At 32.9% G+C, this 17,593-nt stretch overlaps 1 protein-coding gene across 3 annotated transcripts; it reads right to left on the bottom strand.

The window, feature by feature from the left end:
• Positions 1 to 792: 792 nt before the first annotated feature.
• On the bottom strand, positions 793 to 13,981 carry LOC100367707 (histidine--tRNA ligase). 3 transcript variants are annotated; one of them, XM_085497988.1, is made up of 14 exons: positions 13,820 to 13,981; positions 9,168 to 9,251; positions 8,602 to 8,721; positions 8,075 to 8,170; positions 7,418 to 7,543; positions 7,106 to 7,213; positions 6,706 to 6,804; positions 6,153 to 6,246; positions 5,903 to 6,030; positions 5,561 to 5,633; positions 5,221 to 5,324; positions 3,051 to 3,233; positions 1,625 to 1,771; positions 793 to 1,493 (listed from the first exon to the last, which is right to left on the bottom strand). In XM_085497988.1, the coding sequence occupies exons 1-14, from the start codon at positions 13,913 to 13,915 to the stop codon at positions 1,434 to 1,436; spliced, it is 1,518 nt and encodes a 505-aa protein (XP_085354114.1). In that variant the 5' UTR covers positions 13,916 to 13,981; the 3' UTR covers positions 793 to 1,433. The 3 variants fall into 3 exon arrangements, with proteins under 3 accessions (XP_085354114.1, XP_085354115.1, XP_085354113.1); XM_085497989.1 differs by lacking the exon at positions 13,820 to 13,981 and adding an exon at positions 12,339 to 12,457; XM_085497987.1 differs by lacking the exon at positions 13,820 to 13,981 and adding an exon at positions 11,326 to 11,603.
• Between the last annotated feature and the right edge of the window lie 3,612 nt (positions 13,982 to 17,593).

Genomic DNA, 17,593 nt, shown 5'->3' with positions numbered 1-17,593 from the left:
GAGCTGCAATTTAAACTAAAAAGCAAAATCAAAAAAGCTTAGAAAGAACTCCTGTGTTGGAAACACATTAAAAATTACTCAAGTTTCATTGAAATGTGATTAGAACCAAAAAATTATGAATTATGCTAATTAGGGAATTTATATGAACAGATTGCTAAATGTGGGCAGTTGAATTTGCTAATATAGAAATACAGTTGCATTCTATTCTCATATTTCTTGTCATTGTTCTGTATTATGAGTAACTTCTGCAATAGATCACACAATCTGTTTCCATGTTTTGCTTCTAGTCATCATAAGTCAGTTTGAAACTTCTGTGTTGCTCTTTTTTTCAATTTTGCATACTGATAAAGTAAGGCCACATACCGTACAATGTGTGTTTTCTGTTTTTTCAATTCATATCAACCTTTACTCCATATTAAACATCCTTGTATCTTGTTGAATTATGCTAATTAGGGAATTTATATGAACAGATTTTAACCCAACACTCTGCATAATTCTTGAGTAAATGTAATGATCAGTACTTGAAATGTCAAAAGCTGAAAATTGACTAGTTATGCAAATTAGGTAATTATTAATATTGAGATTTTTACCTAAAACTATAAAATCTTTGCATTAGCCCAGAGCATCTATGCATCAAAAACCAACCAAGTGGGCGACTTATAAAACGTCAGTGGAAAAACATACATGCACAAACATGGTAACTGTAAAGACTCCTATTGTGTGCTTTGCACACTGGAATAAAAATTACTGACAATGGGAAATCTTAAACAACTAAACTCAACAAACAGAAAGTTGGTGATACATTGCATAATATTTTATTTGTAGTTACATCAGCTGTATGTAAACTGAAATCAAGATACATTGCACATGCATGAGCTGGAAATGTTGAGTATTTTGTTGATGTGGGTTGAAAACATCACAGAAAACAATATTTAATCTTCTATTCCAAGGAAAAGCAATTAAACGTATACTGTAACTGAATACTGTGAACAATTTTGTCCAAGACAAATTTTCACCTGCTACACAAATGTTGGAAAATGTAGTAAATTCAGCAGTGTTTTGATTGTACATTTTAATATGACACTTTTCATTGTTTTGTTTTTTATAGAAAATGCTGCATGCATCGTTCAATTTCAGGAATAACTCCTAAAACACCATTATGGAGATCTTCAACATGATTTGTTCAAGTTTACAGGGAAGCTGAAGCAAGAAATGGAGATAGCCAATAATGCCACAAGCACTAGTCCATATCAGGATGTTTACATCGCAAACAATGCCACAAGCACTAGTCCATATGAGCACTTCAAATTCATTGTTTCTGTGATACAATTAGATAAGAAATTCTTGTAGGAAAAACAGCGGATAAAGTTCCATGTTTAATAGCACGATTAATTTGGGCATGGATAGAGTCAGTAAAAGTTTGTATTCTCAAGTTATTTTGATTCAGATCTCTTCCTAATTTCCGAGACCAGTTCTGCTCTTGGAATTTCAACCTGCAATGTAAAATGAAATTATTGATTACTAAATATGAACTTGAAATGAGAACAAGTCAAATGGGAAAACTCTGAAATATTCTGTCATAAAGATTGTTTAGGTAATTATTCAAAACTTATCTGATGCTTACCTCTTCTCTGGTGGATGTATCTTTTATTTTAACAACTCCCTTCTCTATTTCATCTCCACCAATGATCGCAACATACGGGATACCACTGTCTTCAGCATACTGTAACTGACTCAAAATCTTTGGATTTTTCTTGTAACTCATTTCAGCCTAGAATTAAATTAGTACAAGTGTTTATCCATCAGATGAAGTGTTTATCCATTGAATGAAATGTTTAGCCATCGAATTAAGTGTTTAGCCATTGAATAAAGTGTTTATCCATCAGATGAAGTGTTTAGCCATTGAATGAAATGTTTATCCATTGAATGAAATGTTTATCCATTGAATGAAATGTTTATCCATTGAATTAAGTGTTTAGCCATCAGATGAAGTGTTTATCCATGGAATAAAATGTTTAGCCATCGAATTAAGTGTTTAGCCATTGAATAAAGTGTTTAGCCATTGAATAAAGTGTTTAGCCATCAGATGAAGTGTTTAACCATCGAATTAGGTGTTTAGCCCTTGAATAAAATGTTTAGCCATCAGATGAAGTGTTTATCCATTGAATGAAATGTTTAGCCATCGAATAAAGTGTTTAGCCATCAAATTAAGTGTTTAGCCATCAGATGAAGTGTTTATCCATTGAATGAAATGTTTAGCCATCGAATTAAATGTTTAGCCATCTTTGATACTGAACAATGTCATGTCAATGTCATTTAAATAAGTTTTCCTGCATTCTTTAAACCTGATTCTATTCTGTAGAATCATTGAGTAAGCATCAGGGAAAAAAAAAGTTTAAATTTTATCTGATTTGGATATTCTCTAAAAGCATGCTGATTGCTTTATAGTAGCATTTTACTTATTTCCCTTGTTGCTACCTGTAATTTCACTGTTTCACATTGAACTAGTAAAATCTATGATTCAGATTTAGTATGATAACTGCATGGTATTTGCAAACTGTTTCGGCCATGTTGGTGATGATTTTTTGCTTGTTTGTGAAATTCAAATTGACTAAAAATGTTCAATAACCAAATGCCAAAGTCAACTTATGACACTTTTCACAAAATAAACATTCAGGTAATGGGAAATTACTGTAAAATAATTTATTTTAGCTGGAATTAATTTTCGCTGAAAAGACTTTTGGGTGTTCTGTATGGAATTTATTTTCACTGATTTTTGATGAGTTGAATGTATAATATAGGAAACAAATGTACTAGTAGATTCGCTGGATTTTATTTTCACTGAATCAGTCCTTCAGCGAAAATAGCAAAAATTAAATCCAAGCAAAAATAAAGTATTTTACAGTATATTCATTTGGTCCAAAATTATAGAAATTATAGAAAAAATACATAACAGTGTACAAAATGTTACACAAAATTTATGATTATGAATTATGGGTTAATCAAACAAATTATGTTTTGTCGGTTTTAGATGATGTGTATTATTTTACCTTTATATCGGCTGTCCACAATTCATTACAAAGTTTCATTCTCTCTTCCAATAAATCCTTTTGTGCTGACGCAACAAGGACCTGTGTCTCCGTTGTTCGGATTACTGCATTTTCTGCTTGCAATTTAGCCTCCATAATTGAAAAAATTCTTTCTATACCAATACTGACACCCACACACGGTACCTGCAACAAGAAACATCAACATGTAATATAATGATAAGTTGTCAATTGGTGATTTTCTCATTCACTGTGAGATCTCACACATTGCCTGAAAAGTAGTACAGTACATCTGCTGAAAAAATCAAATGATTTTTTTTTTTTTTCAAAATGCCCAAATATTAGATGGAATAGAGCATTCAGATTCATCGAATATGTATAGCACTTTATGAAGCATAGAAATTTATTATTTATTTATTTGTATTTTTAACAATTGAATAGTGGCTATATAATAACGAAGCTTGGGAATTCTGATTATATATTTTTTTACATTATACAAGCAGTGGTTTACTATTGTCTTCATCCAAGACCACTTAGAGCCTGACAAATGGGCAAAATGAACACTTCATCACTATGCCAGACATTGAGTATCAAAAAATCTTTATTAGGAGCTGCATCTCTAACAGAAGTCACATCCATTCTTTTTGAAAAATTAAGAAAACATAGTTGAACTCTGGTGACCTTGCCCTTTGTTATATAATATAATTCCCTTTAACATAGTTTGTTTCAATATAAATATACATTGTCATAATTAATTTTGAATACAAAAAAGTTTTGGGGTTGAACTAACAGTGGGGAATCAGTCTACCGAATGTCCTTTAAAGATGTAAATATCTTACAAAAACATTGGTGCCTTATTTGTTTAATTATTTTAAGGGACATAATTTCCAGCTTTATTCAAAGTAATTCAAATATTTTAGTATAAAAACAAATGCCTCATTGCAAAAAAAAAGTGCTGCATTTAGACGTGAATAGATTCATAAAACATGCAAGATAACAGAAAATCTTAGCTGGCTTTTGTCCAAGTATTTTGTACAGGTGTCTGTCAAAAATATGAACTGCCTCATTGTGTGACTACTGTATTATATGAAAAGTAAAAAAAAAAAAAACACCCTTTATGAATAGCTATCATGTTGCAAGCTCTGCTTTAAATAGTTAGTTGGTGTCCGGTGGAGGGAGAAGTCAACAGTACTGTTGCCTCCTGAGAACCTACATCTTCAAACACTGCAATCTTTGTTTGAAGTGACTTTTTAAACTAGTATTATAAAAACTCTATCATTCTGTTCTAATAGCTGAAACATATTCCTGTGAGTTTTCATTTGTCGAATGAACTGTTTGTCAAATACAGAATACATATATTTTAGAACAATTTTCTTTTTAAAATGTGGATGAAATGTTTTGCTTTTTATGTATTTTTTATGTATTGTTTTTGATTTGATAACTTTGAACTAAACAGATTTTCTATTAGCTTCAGATCTTGATCAAAGTTTGGCACCCAGTTCATAGGAGTGCTTATATTGATTTTTTGGTAGGTTTGCAAATGTGTATCAGACTGTGCAATATCTCCATGAGTTGGTTTTGAAACCCAGTAAGGGATTCTGAGATACATTACCAAGGATATTATTACAAGATAAATCATTTGCTTCATTGAACACATACAACAATGCATATTTCCACTGAGATCAGTGACCTTTGATGTGTATCACCAGTGATCAGTCAAGTAGAAACAGTCGAAATATTTTATCAGTTTTTCTCAATTTTTGCATGATATTTTCATACAGGACACCTGTTGTTCAAACTCAGGGAAGACTTTATACTGATGAACAAGGTGACCAAGTTTGATGAAGTTTGGAATAGAATTAGTAAAGTTATCATGCACACAATAACAATTATTAACGACGACGCCAACGACGACAACAACGCCGGACAAAATCTTTCCCTTAATATACCTTTCCCTTCCATCTTTGATGGTACGGGCAAGGTAAAAAAAAAAAAAAAAAAAAAAAAAAAAAAAAAAAAAAAAAAAAAAAAATCACAATTTCTCATTTGCGTAGATGCTCTAATAGAAACAGCATCCCCTCTGTTGCATTTTACCATTTTAATAGAAACCATTGTTACTAATACATATTTTACAGTACCAAAGAGATCACTGTCCCCCAGACTTGATTCTTACCTTTTTTCCTTTGGGATCAAACATTCCAACAAGTCCATCGTATCTACCACCACCAGCCACAGAGCCAACACTGACTGCTTCACCAGGCGTTGATGCCTCAGGACCTGAATAGTGATAAACATTGATTGATGAAATTTGAATCACAAACATTTCTGGTGATGAAAATTTAAGGATTTACAGGAATAATATGTTGAATTAGATAGACTGCTAAAACCTAAGAAATATGTTTTGATTCACTACATGTGCCTTGATTGGAAATGCGTTTCTAATACAGAGAATTACCTAAAAATTCTGGAGTTAAACTAAAACTGATATTTTTTTTTAAAATAAGAATTGTTACCTTTGAGTATGCCTTCATAAATGAGGCCTGTATAGTAATCTAAACCACGTGCTAAACTCAGATCAAACACAATCTGTAAATAGACAAACAATACAAATCATGACATCATACAAGAACCAATTCTTCCCAACACAAAATATGTAACCCATTTCTTAGGCAGCCATCTTGAATTGAAAAATTATGATTTTGCGACAGTAGGCTTTTGTCATAATAAAAATCAGACCTCCACTTTACTCTACTGTACATTATTCTTCAATGTTGCAAAATTTCACATCTTAATGTATAATTTTTAAGTAAATAAATAAATTTTCACAAGAGACAAAAATGAATACAATTTCTCACCTTGTCTGTGATGTTCATAATGTCACAGTATTTGAACAACACTTTCATTTCTTCCAGAGCTTCCACTGCATCTGTATTTTTCAAAAGATTTTCATCTTTCTGAAGTTCTTCAACCAGCTCAGTTCTTCCTATATAATAGAAATGTATTACTTTTATTAGAAATTAAAATATGGCATCCAGTTTTGAATTTGTAACATCACATGACTGCAGCAATTAAGTTGTATACTTTACTATGTAGTGTCAAGCATACCTCTAAGTTTGACATATTTCTCTATTTTATCAGCTGCTGCAGGATCCAGCCCTTTCTCATCAACCATCTCTGCTCTCACATCTGCCCAAAATGTCTGCAAACAAAAAGTACATACTGTAAATATGCAGTTTTTTATGCTACCAGACAATGGCTTAGAGATATAGTAGGGGAAAGTTGCTTGGAAGTGTTGCTTAGTGATAGTTGTCAGACAACAAAATTCCTTTCCTTTCCATTCCTTTTTCTGATGTTGTAATGAAATCACTCAATGACATAGTGGGGAATCTTTCTAGAACTGTGTTCAAGTCGAATTGAAATCAAGGTTGTCATGCCAATACAGTGTCATACCTTGACTGAAATGAAGTAGAAGGCATGTGTACACAAAATTCAAAAACTAAAGTTGTGGAATGTTTTAAATCTCATAAATTTATATCTGTTTTTTTTTCACTAATTTTCTATACTTCTTCTAAGAACTTTTTTTATATATTTTAGTTATTTAACAGTAACAGTAAGACAACATCTCTTCAAATACTACTATTTTATACTTGACACTCACCTTATCCAGTTTATCTATGGATGAACAAATAGCTCTGAATTTATCTTCTGGAACACCACAACAAGCCATCATTCCATCTAAAAACCTTCTGTGATTCACCTGTCAATCAAATATCATTGAAAACAAATCAATTGCTGAAAATGTCAACACACCGTACATCACAAAAAATTGTTTTATACGATGCATTCAGAATTTGAAGATGTATTTTAACAAAATGTTCAGTATAAGTTTTACCAGTAAGTATCATTCTAATAATAATCGTTAGCAGATATTATTTTGTTTGTAAATTTGTAAGTCGTACTGCCACAAAAATTATTTCACTTCAACGTAATAATACAAATGTTGTCTAGAGTATATGTATTTCTATTTATTTAAAAAAAAAAAATCAACTGATACTTACTTTGATTTCAAAATCCCCAATTTGGAGATTACTCAATATTTCCGAGACTATTTTCAGCACTTCCACATCCGGGATCATGGGATCATAGGCGCCAGCGATGTCAAAATCCTAGAAAAAAATCATGATAATGACATTTTACAACATATATATTTTGCACAAAAAAAATTTAATCTCGACTAAACATGATTCCAATATTCATTGGGACTCATTTTGCCAACATGTTTGATACAGTCTTTCCTGTTTGATTTTCAAAACCAAGAACAACAATATAACAAGAAAGTGGAACTACACGAAGATAATTTAAATACTTACGCATTGGTAAAACTCTCGGAATCTTCCTCTGGTCATTGCAGGGTTGTCTCTTCTGTAGACTTTAGCAATGTGGTATCTTTTAATATTACTAATCTTTTTCATAGCAAGATATCTAGCAAATGGAACCTGGCAGCCAATTGTCAAGGACAATATATCAAGTACTGATGATTAGAGAAAGACTGACAAGCCAGAATATTGACTTGAGTAGTGGCACTCCTAGTTCACTTTGCCAATGAACTGAATTTTGTTTTGTGCAAATTGGGAGAGCAAGTGTTAACTGTATAGTCCATCAATTAGACATGGCTGCCTGAAAATCTTCCTATCATAATGGTATTGTGCTATCCTGCATTTAACTTTTATTTAGTTAGTTTTATTAGTTTTTTTTTATTTGTTATTTACCATACTAAACCCTCTGATGGTTTTGGTTGTGTAATAAAGTTATTTTTATTATTAACTAGGTCTGGGTGATCAAAATATATTATAAAATATATTTTTCCAAAGTTGCATTCATATAAAATGAGCAATTCTCGGCCAGTACCATTTGAATCAGTGACACAAACTTCTATGGTGTTAGCCCATTTGTTGGTGTTCAAGTCAAGGTAATGTTTGAATTTGGCACCTATCAGTGTAAAATCATTTCATATGATAAAAGGATACAGTGAGATCATATCTGAGTGAGAGTAGTTCACCACCTTGATCCGCTAAGTCGTAGATCAACTTACTGTCTTCTCCATATTTACCAGTTAACGTCTCCTACAGAGACAAATAAAATAAACTTCAGTATTACAAGGAAACATAGTTATCTCCCATAATGCATTGCACATATCCTCAATAGAAACTTGAATTCAGTTGAATACTCTTTAAAGGTATTATAATAATTTTGATAGATTATAGGCATTAAGCTAGTATAATTAAAGTATATACTCTTGGTATTCTTACCCAATCAGAGAGCACCTTTTTTTAGGACAAACTAGTAAGAAAATTCAATTCTAGACAAATTTGTATAAGGCATTATGATTGGGTGATGATAAAATAAGATTTGAGCACCATTTTATATGCCAAATGAATACAAAAATATTGAAAAAAAAACACTGCCAATATGAATATAATTTTTTAAGAAACAATTTGTTATCAGTATGTTATTAACATAAAAGACAATATTATACCGGTAGATCAGGACTTACTTTTAGTTCAAATACCGGCGTATCAATCGTCTCTGCACCATGACGCTTAAAACTATCAATTATGGTTTTGAAAACTCCTTCCCGAACTGACATTTGTTTAGGATCAAAATCCCTGGTGCCCTAATAAGTCAACAAAAAAACAGTAAAATATTATTATAATACTCTAAATGATAGCATGACTGCAGTCATTTTGTAACACATTGCACACAATGTAAATGATAAGATATAGAGTAACATTTGTGTGGGACTCAACCTGCTTGCTTTCATTATTTTTGGGAATCTGGAATGGCTAACATCACTATAATGACATTTGGTGTAAGAGTATAGTCATGTTTATAGTCTGCACTTTTTCTTCAAATGATTGGGATAAAAATAACTAATTTTTTTTTAGTAAAAACTGAAAATTGACTTAAATTTTGTCTGTTGGCTCCAAAATTAGGGTTTAATTCCAGAAATATTAAAGAATACAAGAAAAAAGTGCAGAAAAATTTAGGCAAGATAGTCTGGTGTGAGTCTGGTTAAGTTTTAAAGAATCCCATGAATGCAGGCAGTATAACATGACTCACCTTAGGACATTTGAGAATGAATTTCTGAGCACCATCTCCAAGTTGAGCTTTCAGTTGTAAGAGTCTTGCCACTTCCTCACTTATCTAACAGTAAAGATGAATAGAAATATATTTCATTTGTTGCAGAGATTTCAGTGGCATGCTGAAGTCAAAAGTCAAAGAAAGAGATGAAGCAGACAAATCAAAATAAACTGTTTGTGCCATCATGCTGGGTTACCAGTATCAGCCTAATGCTGTGATGTCATTATGATACATGTTGTTAATTTGTAGAATAGAAAACCAACACTGTATTTACTCTTTATTAAAAGCGCATCTCAAATATTAGCACATATAAACCAAAATTGCATACTTTATAGACTGAATCAATAAAATATAATTTAATTTGCCCACAGAAACACATGTAATGTACATATGCACATGCGCTACTAATAAAGCAAATACAGTATATATTCACCACATGTATCAATTTCAGTGGCTTCAACTGGCTTTTGAAAATAGTAACCAAATTCTCCCCACCAAAGATTTGAATACAGTTATTGAGAGGAATCCTAATATTGGTGCACAATCTTCAGCAAAGTTAATTTATTTTCAATGAGAAAATATTTTGTAGGTATTTTAAATGGTAATTGTTCTGAAAATGAAAAAAAAGATTATGATCACCAGATATTTTTTGAGTCCAAAAATCATTTCTAAAAATTCCAATGTGATACTAGTTTTCAATTATATATAATGGGAGGTAATCTCCCATAATGCATTGCATATATGTGCAGTAACATGCTCAGAAGTGCAAAATTTGAATTCAGCTCAAACTGGCTTCAAAGGCAACCGTTCTAAGTAGTATTCTTTTACAATCTGACTACCGTTGGTGACTATTTGACTATTGGTCAACAGTATGAGAATCACATTGCATTGCATAGGACAATAATTGAAACTTACCTGATCATTTGAAGACATCATCCGTGACAACACACCAATTTGATGTTTATATAAGTGCATGGCATTGCATAGGTAATTCAATTTGGTCCAGTTTATCGACATCATTGTTATCACCATAGAAACGAGTAGATAGAGATTCAGCCAATGGTTGGAGATGATGCAAATGTAAATCAGAGAAAACCGCTGTAAGTCAGCAACTCTGTACGAGTCCACATCAATCGGAATGGGAAGCAACAGGGAGGGAAAGTGTGTCAGTTTATGTTTTTATGTGTCGTCATGACTACTGACTTTACAGTCATTTAGTTTTCTAATTTTTCAGGCATATTTATCAGTTTCAGTTCAAAAAAATTAAATTTTGGCAGATTATTTGCAAAAAATGTTAACAGCTTATAAATCCATGTTTATATAGACTTCAAGCCTTCAAAATAGTTATGTACAGTAGCCCTTTACCCCAACCTCTGAAATTTAATTAATTTTGTTAGTGAAGAACAAGTTCTCTATTTTTAGGTTAGCATATTTTTTTCGTGGCTTGACAATACTCAGTGGTGGTTGTTGACTTGATTTGAAATACATGATGCAACCAGAGTCTATGAAAACATTTGACCCATTCATGTTTATTGAAACCATGGACCCACTGAACTACTAGTACATGATGCAATCCAAGTCACTATTCATATGCTAATTAATCTCACTACACACCCTAACTGACTAGCTGGCCTGTTCATGGAACAGTCATGAACACCACAATAAATAATATAGTCTAGAAAAAAAAACCACTTATATAATAATTCTATATAATAGTTATATAATAGTTTTTTAAAAACTTTAAAATTAATAACAAATTTGAAAAATACAAATTAATTAAACCACTGTTAACAAAATAACAATTGTGTTGACCACTATATTGTGGAGTGAACAACAGTCTGATGCAATCCCGCAATTTCAATGATTTCCAGTTGAAGCTTTTTTTTTGTGTATTTTTTTCAGAAACAAGCAGCAATCGTTTTACTTTTTTTCTCCTCTCCAAAACATCATATTGCAATTAAAAATAGTTTGCATACTTTTTTGTTTTTCAATAAGTTCAGTGTTAATTTTAGGCCAAACAGATATCATTTTTCATTCAGATTTTTGACTTCTGCTTTCAAAACTTCATGCTCAAAAAATTATTTAAATAGCAGTAAGAAACGGGGTAAAAAAACTAAAAAAAATATATACTACCAACCTGCTGCTTATATTTGTATGGTCTTTCAACTTTTAGTCTCCGGATAGTATCTCCGATGTCAAGAATATGTCTGTATGTTATGAGGTCCTTGGGACACGTTGCTGTACCACTAGGCATTTTTTTTTTGGCAGTTTTGTGTTGAATAAATATAACAAAATAAATAGTTGCCAAAACGGCTGAGAAGTCTCTGCTACGAATTCAACATGAAAAAAATATACTATGCCAAGCGTTGAGGAATCACCGTTTTATATACCGCGGGATTGCATCATTATCAGTTGTGATTTGAATAATGTCATGACCCCAATATGTTAATTAGCCCATGTGAGCTCTTGCATCATGCTTCACCTTCAAGTACAAGTCTAAACCACAGTCCCTGGACTGTGTCTAAACAAATATATTTTTTTTAATAATTTCGCATAAATAATAATAATTATATTAGTATACATTTCCGGTGTGACACAATTTTAATCAATTTTTTTTATTTTATTTTATTTCATTTACCCACGTGGAGTCTTTTTTGCCGGCATGATACCGGAAGAGACTAGCGCCCTCATGGCGAAGTAAAAACGTTTCTATCCGGATAGTTTTATGAAAACATTTTTAAGCAGCAGTTTTTTCGCTATTATTAAAAATATTACTTTAAATTCTTATGATTTAAAATTAATATGCTCGGAATGTACAACACGTAATTTACATTTTGGATGGAAATATGTCACGCTTTCAAACCGATACATTGCCCACAACAGTCACCGTGACCTAGAATCCCGGTAATAATCGAGAATTGGCAATATTACAGACTAGTCCAATAATTATACAGCAATAAGATCCATTTGGTGAAATCATTGATTAAACTCTCAAATATGTAAATGTATTATGATGATTCATGTTTGTAGCGTAAAAAGTAACATGACAATCTATGACCAGGTTGCAATATTACTTGATTCCATTGTGTTCTGTACAACACAGAAACTCGACGTTTTCCAATTGAAATATTGAATTATTTCACTACCAACCTTGTCTTTGTCAGCCTTTTCTTCTTTTAGTTGACGTACAAGCATTGCCTGGGCCTTGACAGTTTGTCCGATCTTAACACGTTCCGCCATGTTTTAGAAATAATTATTAAACGAAAGTTCATGCTAAGTTTAATTATAGGTGGCGCTCACGAACAGAAATTCTCCCGACTGCGAAACTTAAATTTTACTTTTTTATTAAGCTATGTGTTTATTCTCCGCTGGGTTTGTATCCCATACATTCAAAATTCAACAATATAAAAATGGAACCGAGGGCTAAATTTTCATGGTGTTTTAACTTTTTGAAATAAAAAAAAAATATATCACTACAGCCTCAATAAAATGTAAATAATTTAATTTCTAATTATTTCCTGTTGTACTTAAATAAATCATATCGCTGTCTACTAAGAAATTCACCAAACATTAGATTGTTAATGTGTGAGGTGAAATCTGAGGTCACCTGACAGGTTCGCCATAGACGCTGGACGATGATATAGTATGTAATAACGTCTTGCATGAGGTTGATTAAAACACAGTCCCTCTATCTAGAGGAACTGTGATTAAAACAACTTTCGATATTAATCCACAGTCCGTTGTGGAGGGACTGTGATTAATCGTATTAGTGATCCAGCTCACTCGCGCTTTCGACAGATGGTATTTAATGCTGGAGTAATGCCCATATATTACAGATACCACCGATAGCGCCCGAAGTCGTATTCAAGACACCCGATATTTCCGAAGAAAAAATAGTTGATTTCTAAAAAATATATTATCAATTTCTGTATGATATTCTGTATTAATATGATTACGTATGGGTTCCTAGTCGAAAGAGAAAGTGAAACTCAAAACGAAAGTGAAACCAAAACGATCAATACGTCATCAGCCGCCGACTGTATGCAAATGATAATGTAGTCCGAATTACGGTGGGATTTTGTTATAATTTATAAATTTTTAAATTGGCGTGGTTTGTTATATTTAAATTTTTCCAAGTTTAATGATGATTATGTGCAGACATCAACATATCATTGCCAATGACAGTCACAAACAGTGTAACATGCGTGTATATGGATCAGTTATATGGGAACAGGGGAGGGGTTTATAATTCTGAATGCGTGCTACAATAAACGTGATTGTAGTCAGTACCCCTAGACCAATCGTAACTGTACATGGTTAGAAAACGGAAATTGACATTGCGTAGTCAATATCGGGGCGTTGACTCCCTGAAAACTAACATATAGAACAGGATCGTGACAGGTTATTTGCGTCCAGACGTGACGCCAACCGCTCAGTTATGTACAAAATACTAATAAAACAGATAAAGACAACCCCGAAGAATGTGTAATTAAGTAGCGGATTCGAGACAATGCGTAATTGCATCGCACACTTTTGGTTTACAAAAACACATACACACACATAAGTACAATGCATATACAAACAAACAACTATAGGATATAAGGGATAACATCGATTTCGAATTTACGAACCTTCTTTTGGTCGGCATTTTCTAATTTCAGTTTCTCCACTTTGTCGTCCTGGGATTCTATCTCCGCAATCAGTTTACGACTTGCTTCTGGATCCATGTTGTATCACTCACTGCAAGGTACTCAATGTAATGCGCTGTCTGAACATTTCTTAATATATACTGATTCCGTTTTCTGGATCGACGCCAAGTCTGAGAGGGCGTATTTTCTTACTAGTAAATTTGCACTAACATTTTAGGTTCAGGAAATTTCCAATAAACCTTTTAGTAATGAACACGTCTGATGCCGGTGCAATATATAGTCTGAACGTACCATGTAACGCTGGATGATGCAATCGTCGATGACGCAAAATTTCGACGAATTTATGAGAAAGTAAGACGGGGAAAACCAAAATAGTGTATTGTTAAATTTTGTACGAAAACGTTTTCAATAATAGGTGAAGCTATTTCAACTATTAGTATACCAGCGTCGGTCATTATCATTACTAGTATGAATCTAAGATAAATAACTTATCGTTAGATAAGAAATGACGTACAGAATGACAAAAAAAAACCACTTGAAGAATATGATAGGAAAGAACCTTTAAAATTGAGATAATGCTCGATAGTACAATCATATAGACTGCCAAACTACATATATTTTATATTGACAACCTTTCTATGTATCCTGCGAGACCGGCTCATGGGATGGACGAAGCGAGAGGGAGTGGAGGGGTGAGATCGAGTGCATAGAAGCTGTCATCCAGGCACGGGTTCATGGTAGGTCGATTACTGAACAACTGCGGTCAAAGGTCAGGTTTCAGTTTTGATTATATAAATGCAATCAATCCAACAATATACTTAGGTTGTGTATCGTTATTCGGGGAATTCCTACGGAAGCTACGGTTGCTATGACTAAAATTAGCTCGCATCACGTAAAATTATACTTTTATTTTAAATTTTAAATTAACTTTTCATTTTAAAAAAATAATGAGTTTGGTCATAATGCGGTAAACAGGGAATTTGATTACGTGTGTTACGTGAATTATACCTTGATGTTATTGCCAGGGGGTGTTTGTTTATTTGCATCACTGGATTACTAATAACATTACCTTTTGGTGAACTTTCGATACGTTTGATATTTAAAACAGCACAATGACTCATTTTGTTTTCGTGTTCACGAGAAAAGATGGTGCAAATGAACAGTTCTTTCGCTTTCGCTTTTACATATACGATTTGAGGTAACAGGTTTGATGACATCATATCGTGTTGTTGTGTTTTTTTTAATAAACATTATGTATTGTTTGCTTCTGTCTGTGTAATATATTTTTATGGCACTTATTATTATTATTATTATTATGCACATTGCAAAGTGTCTAAGGTCGGGTTGGATAGTTAACTGTTAACTGTGACTATTGATAATTGTGTTAAAGGGCAGTGGTCGTCGCGCCGCGTCCTGTTCGACATGGGACGTACACAACGCGTGTAAAATACTTTATTTGTTTACATGAAATTCGAACACACGATGCGCGACGACCACCGCCCTTTAAGGTAGCTGCTTTGACAAAATCTCGTATTGTTCAAACATTAGAATATTATTCTATCATGATTTTGGTGTACTAGTAAAATTGGACAATTGTTTTTTTACTATGGGTCATTAATATTTTTTTACATTATTCCATTATTAAGTTTTCGCCTGTTCTCAAAAAAAAAAAAAAAAAAAAAATCTCCTACGACGAGTCTCCACAGATCGGTTTTCTGTCCGGAACTTGCCGACTCATATTGTCGTAAAACTCGTTTTGGACTACCTCAAAACTTCGCTGGTTCCCGGCGTCCTTTGCGAATGGTCGGCTTGGTACGTTATGACACTTGAGGCGGGAACCAGCCAACCTCAAAACCAAACTCCGCAGGCCCGTAGCCAGAACTTTTGAATAGGGGGTTCGAAACAACAATAATATATTTGATGTGAAACGTGTGAATTTTATAATATTCAAAAATTGAGCTCTGTTACAGACATTTTTATATTCTCGGTTTTAAATTCAATTGGTTTACTTTGTGTTACGTTGGTAAGTTATTTCACATAACATCTTTGAACTTTTTACCATTTTGAGAAGGGGACCTGAGCCATTCCCCACCCACAGACAAACACACCCACACCCTTGATCCACCACGGCAAAATGTTGTACACAAAAAAGACAAGACTGTACGTATCTTAGGATTATTGTCTACGCATTTTAAGGTAGAATGCTACTCAAGAGGTTTTTCGTTCTTTGCAGATGTTAGCGCACATAAAAGTGACTCGATTTCATGTCGAAATCTGTCTACAATTATTCATTTTAATGTTAGTAAATTTTGTATTATGTAATTTTATTTCTGTACAGGGCCTCAGCCCATCGTACAAAATGTAATGGGTAGAAAAGTGCATAGCACGTTTTAAAAACAATACAAAATCCATGTAAACATATGGCACTAAGTTAAACTGGCTTCATATTCATCTCGTCGCTTGAAAACTTTTAAAATATACAGAGCTAGTTGATATATGGTGTGGCAGTTTGTGTAGCGACGAAGTAAGCCTAGATTGTCAGTATTTGCATAATTGCATAGGGTTATTGACAAAGGATTACTAGTCGTCCTTAGATCATTATAAAATGGACATATAAAAACAAATTGAATTTCATTCTCTACCATGCTAAATTCAAACGTATCACTGCAAAAACAACAAATTTATTGATCAAACTGTATTTTTGTATGTCTGCCTAATTCAACATTATGTGTATGGCCAAAACAGCAAAAACTCGTCATAAATATTTTAGTCTATAATTGCTTGCCAATAAATCTCCCAGGTTATAATACTACTTTGATTTTTCCGAAAGTACACAGCCTGGATGATTGTGAAATTGAGCCATGCCATTCTTGCTGACAACATTTGTTTATTCTTTAAGTAAATATCTCTAAGAAATTTGCAGTATCTCCAACTTGTTTTTCAAACCAGACAATGCCGAAACCATATTTGAACAGGAGATTTTTATATGGGTTTTCCAAGTAAGTCTGCTGGTCTTGTCTAATCGTGTTAGCATGATATAACATGTTTTGGGGTTCCAGCTATTTTTTACTTCAAGTAATTTTAACCAATATGAGATACATCGCTTGAAATAACCACAGCATAATGGCAGCCTTCCACATTCGTCCAACATCGCTACATTGTTTGCACAACTATTAACGCTAGGTAGATATCTGCAAAATGTTGTCTGTACCCTCTCGATTTCCGAATTTTCGTACACCCATATCCCTACCATAAGAAATAGCTGGCACAATGATTGCATCAAACAAATTAAATGCACTAACCAATGGCATACCACCAAGTTTCTTACAGAATGTAAATTTGATGGTTCATTGTAAATCTGTTTTTAGAGGGCGGTAAAATAATATGCATATAGTGGTAGTTTAGCAGCGGTCTCACTTCAATGACTACATCTGTTTTGTATGAACTCACTAAAAATATAGTAAATTTTTTAAGACATCACAAAAAAAAACGTGTAAAAAAATATGTTTGAAAAATATGATTCATCGCACAGTTTCAGTGCTGAAGCAACACTGTGGGGTAAATTGTTGGCTGCAAGATGCTCTATGATTTTTACAACTCGTGATGATAAATCTTTCTTAAATCATTTTTTTAATGATCTGTTTAACATGTAGCTGTACACTATTGTCCAATAACACAGGCTACACGTACTAATACAATAAGTTGACTACATTTGGCTGATACACATAACAAAACAGTATACATGCCATCATTAAC

The sequence above is a fragment of the Saccoglossus kowalevskii genome, chromosome 4 (assembly GCF_978046115.1).
Source record: "Saccoglossus kowalevskii chromosome 4, keSacKowa6.1, whole genome shotgun sequence".
Lineage (NCBI taxonomy): Eukaryota > Metazoa > Hemichordata > Enteropneusta > Harrimaniidae > Saccoglossus > Saccoglossus kowalevskii.
The sequence above is the reverse complement of the archived record's forward strand: the minus strand, read 5'-3'. Positions and strand labels throughout refer to the sequence as shown.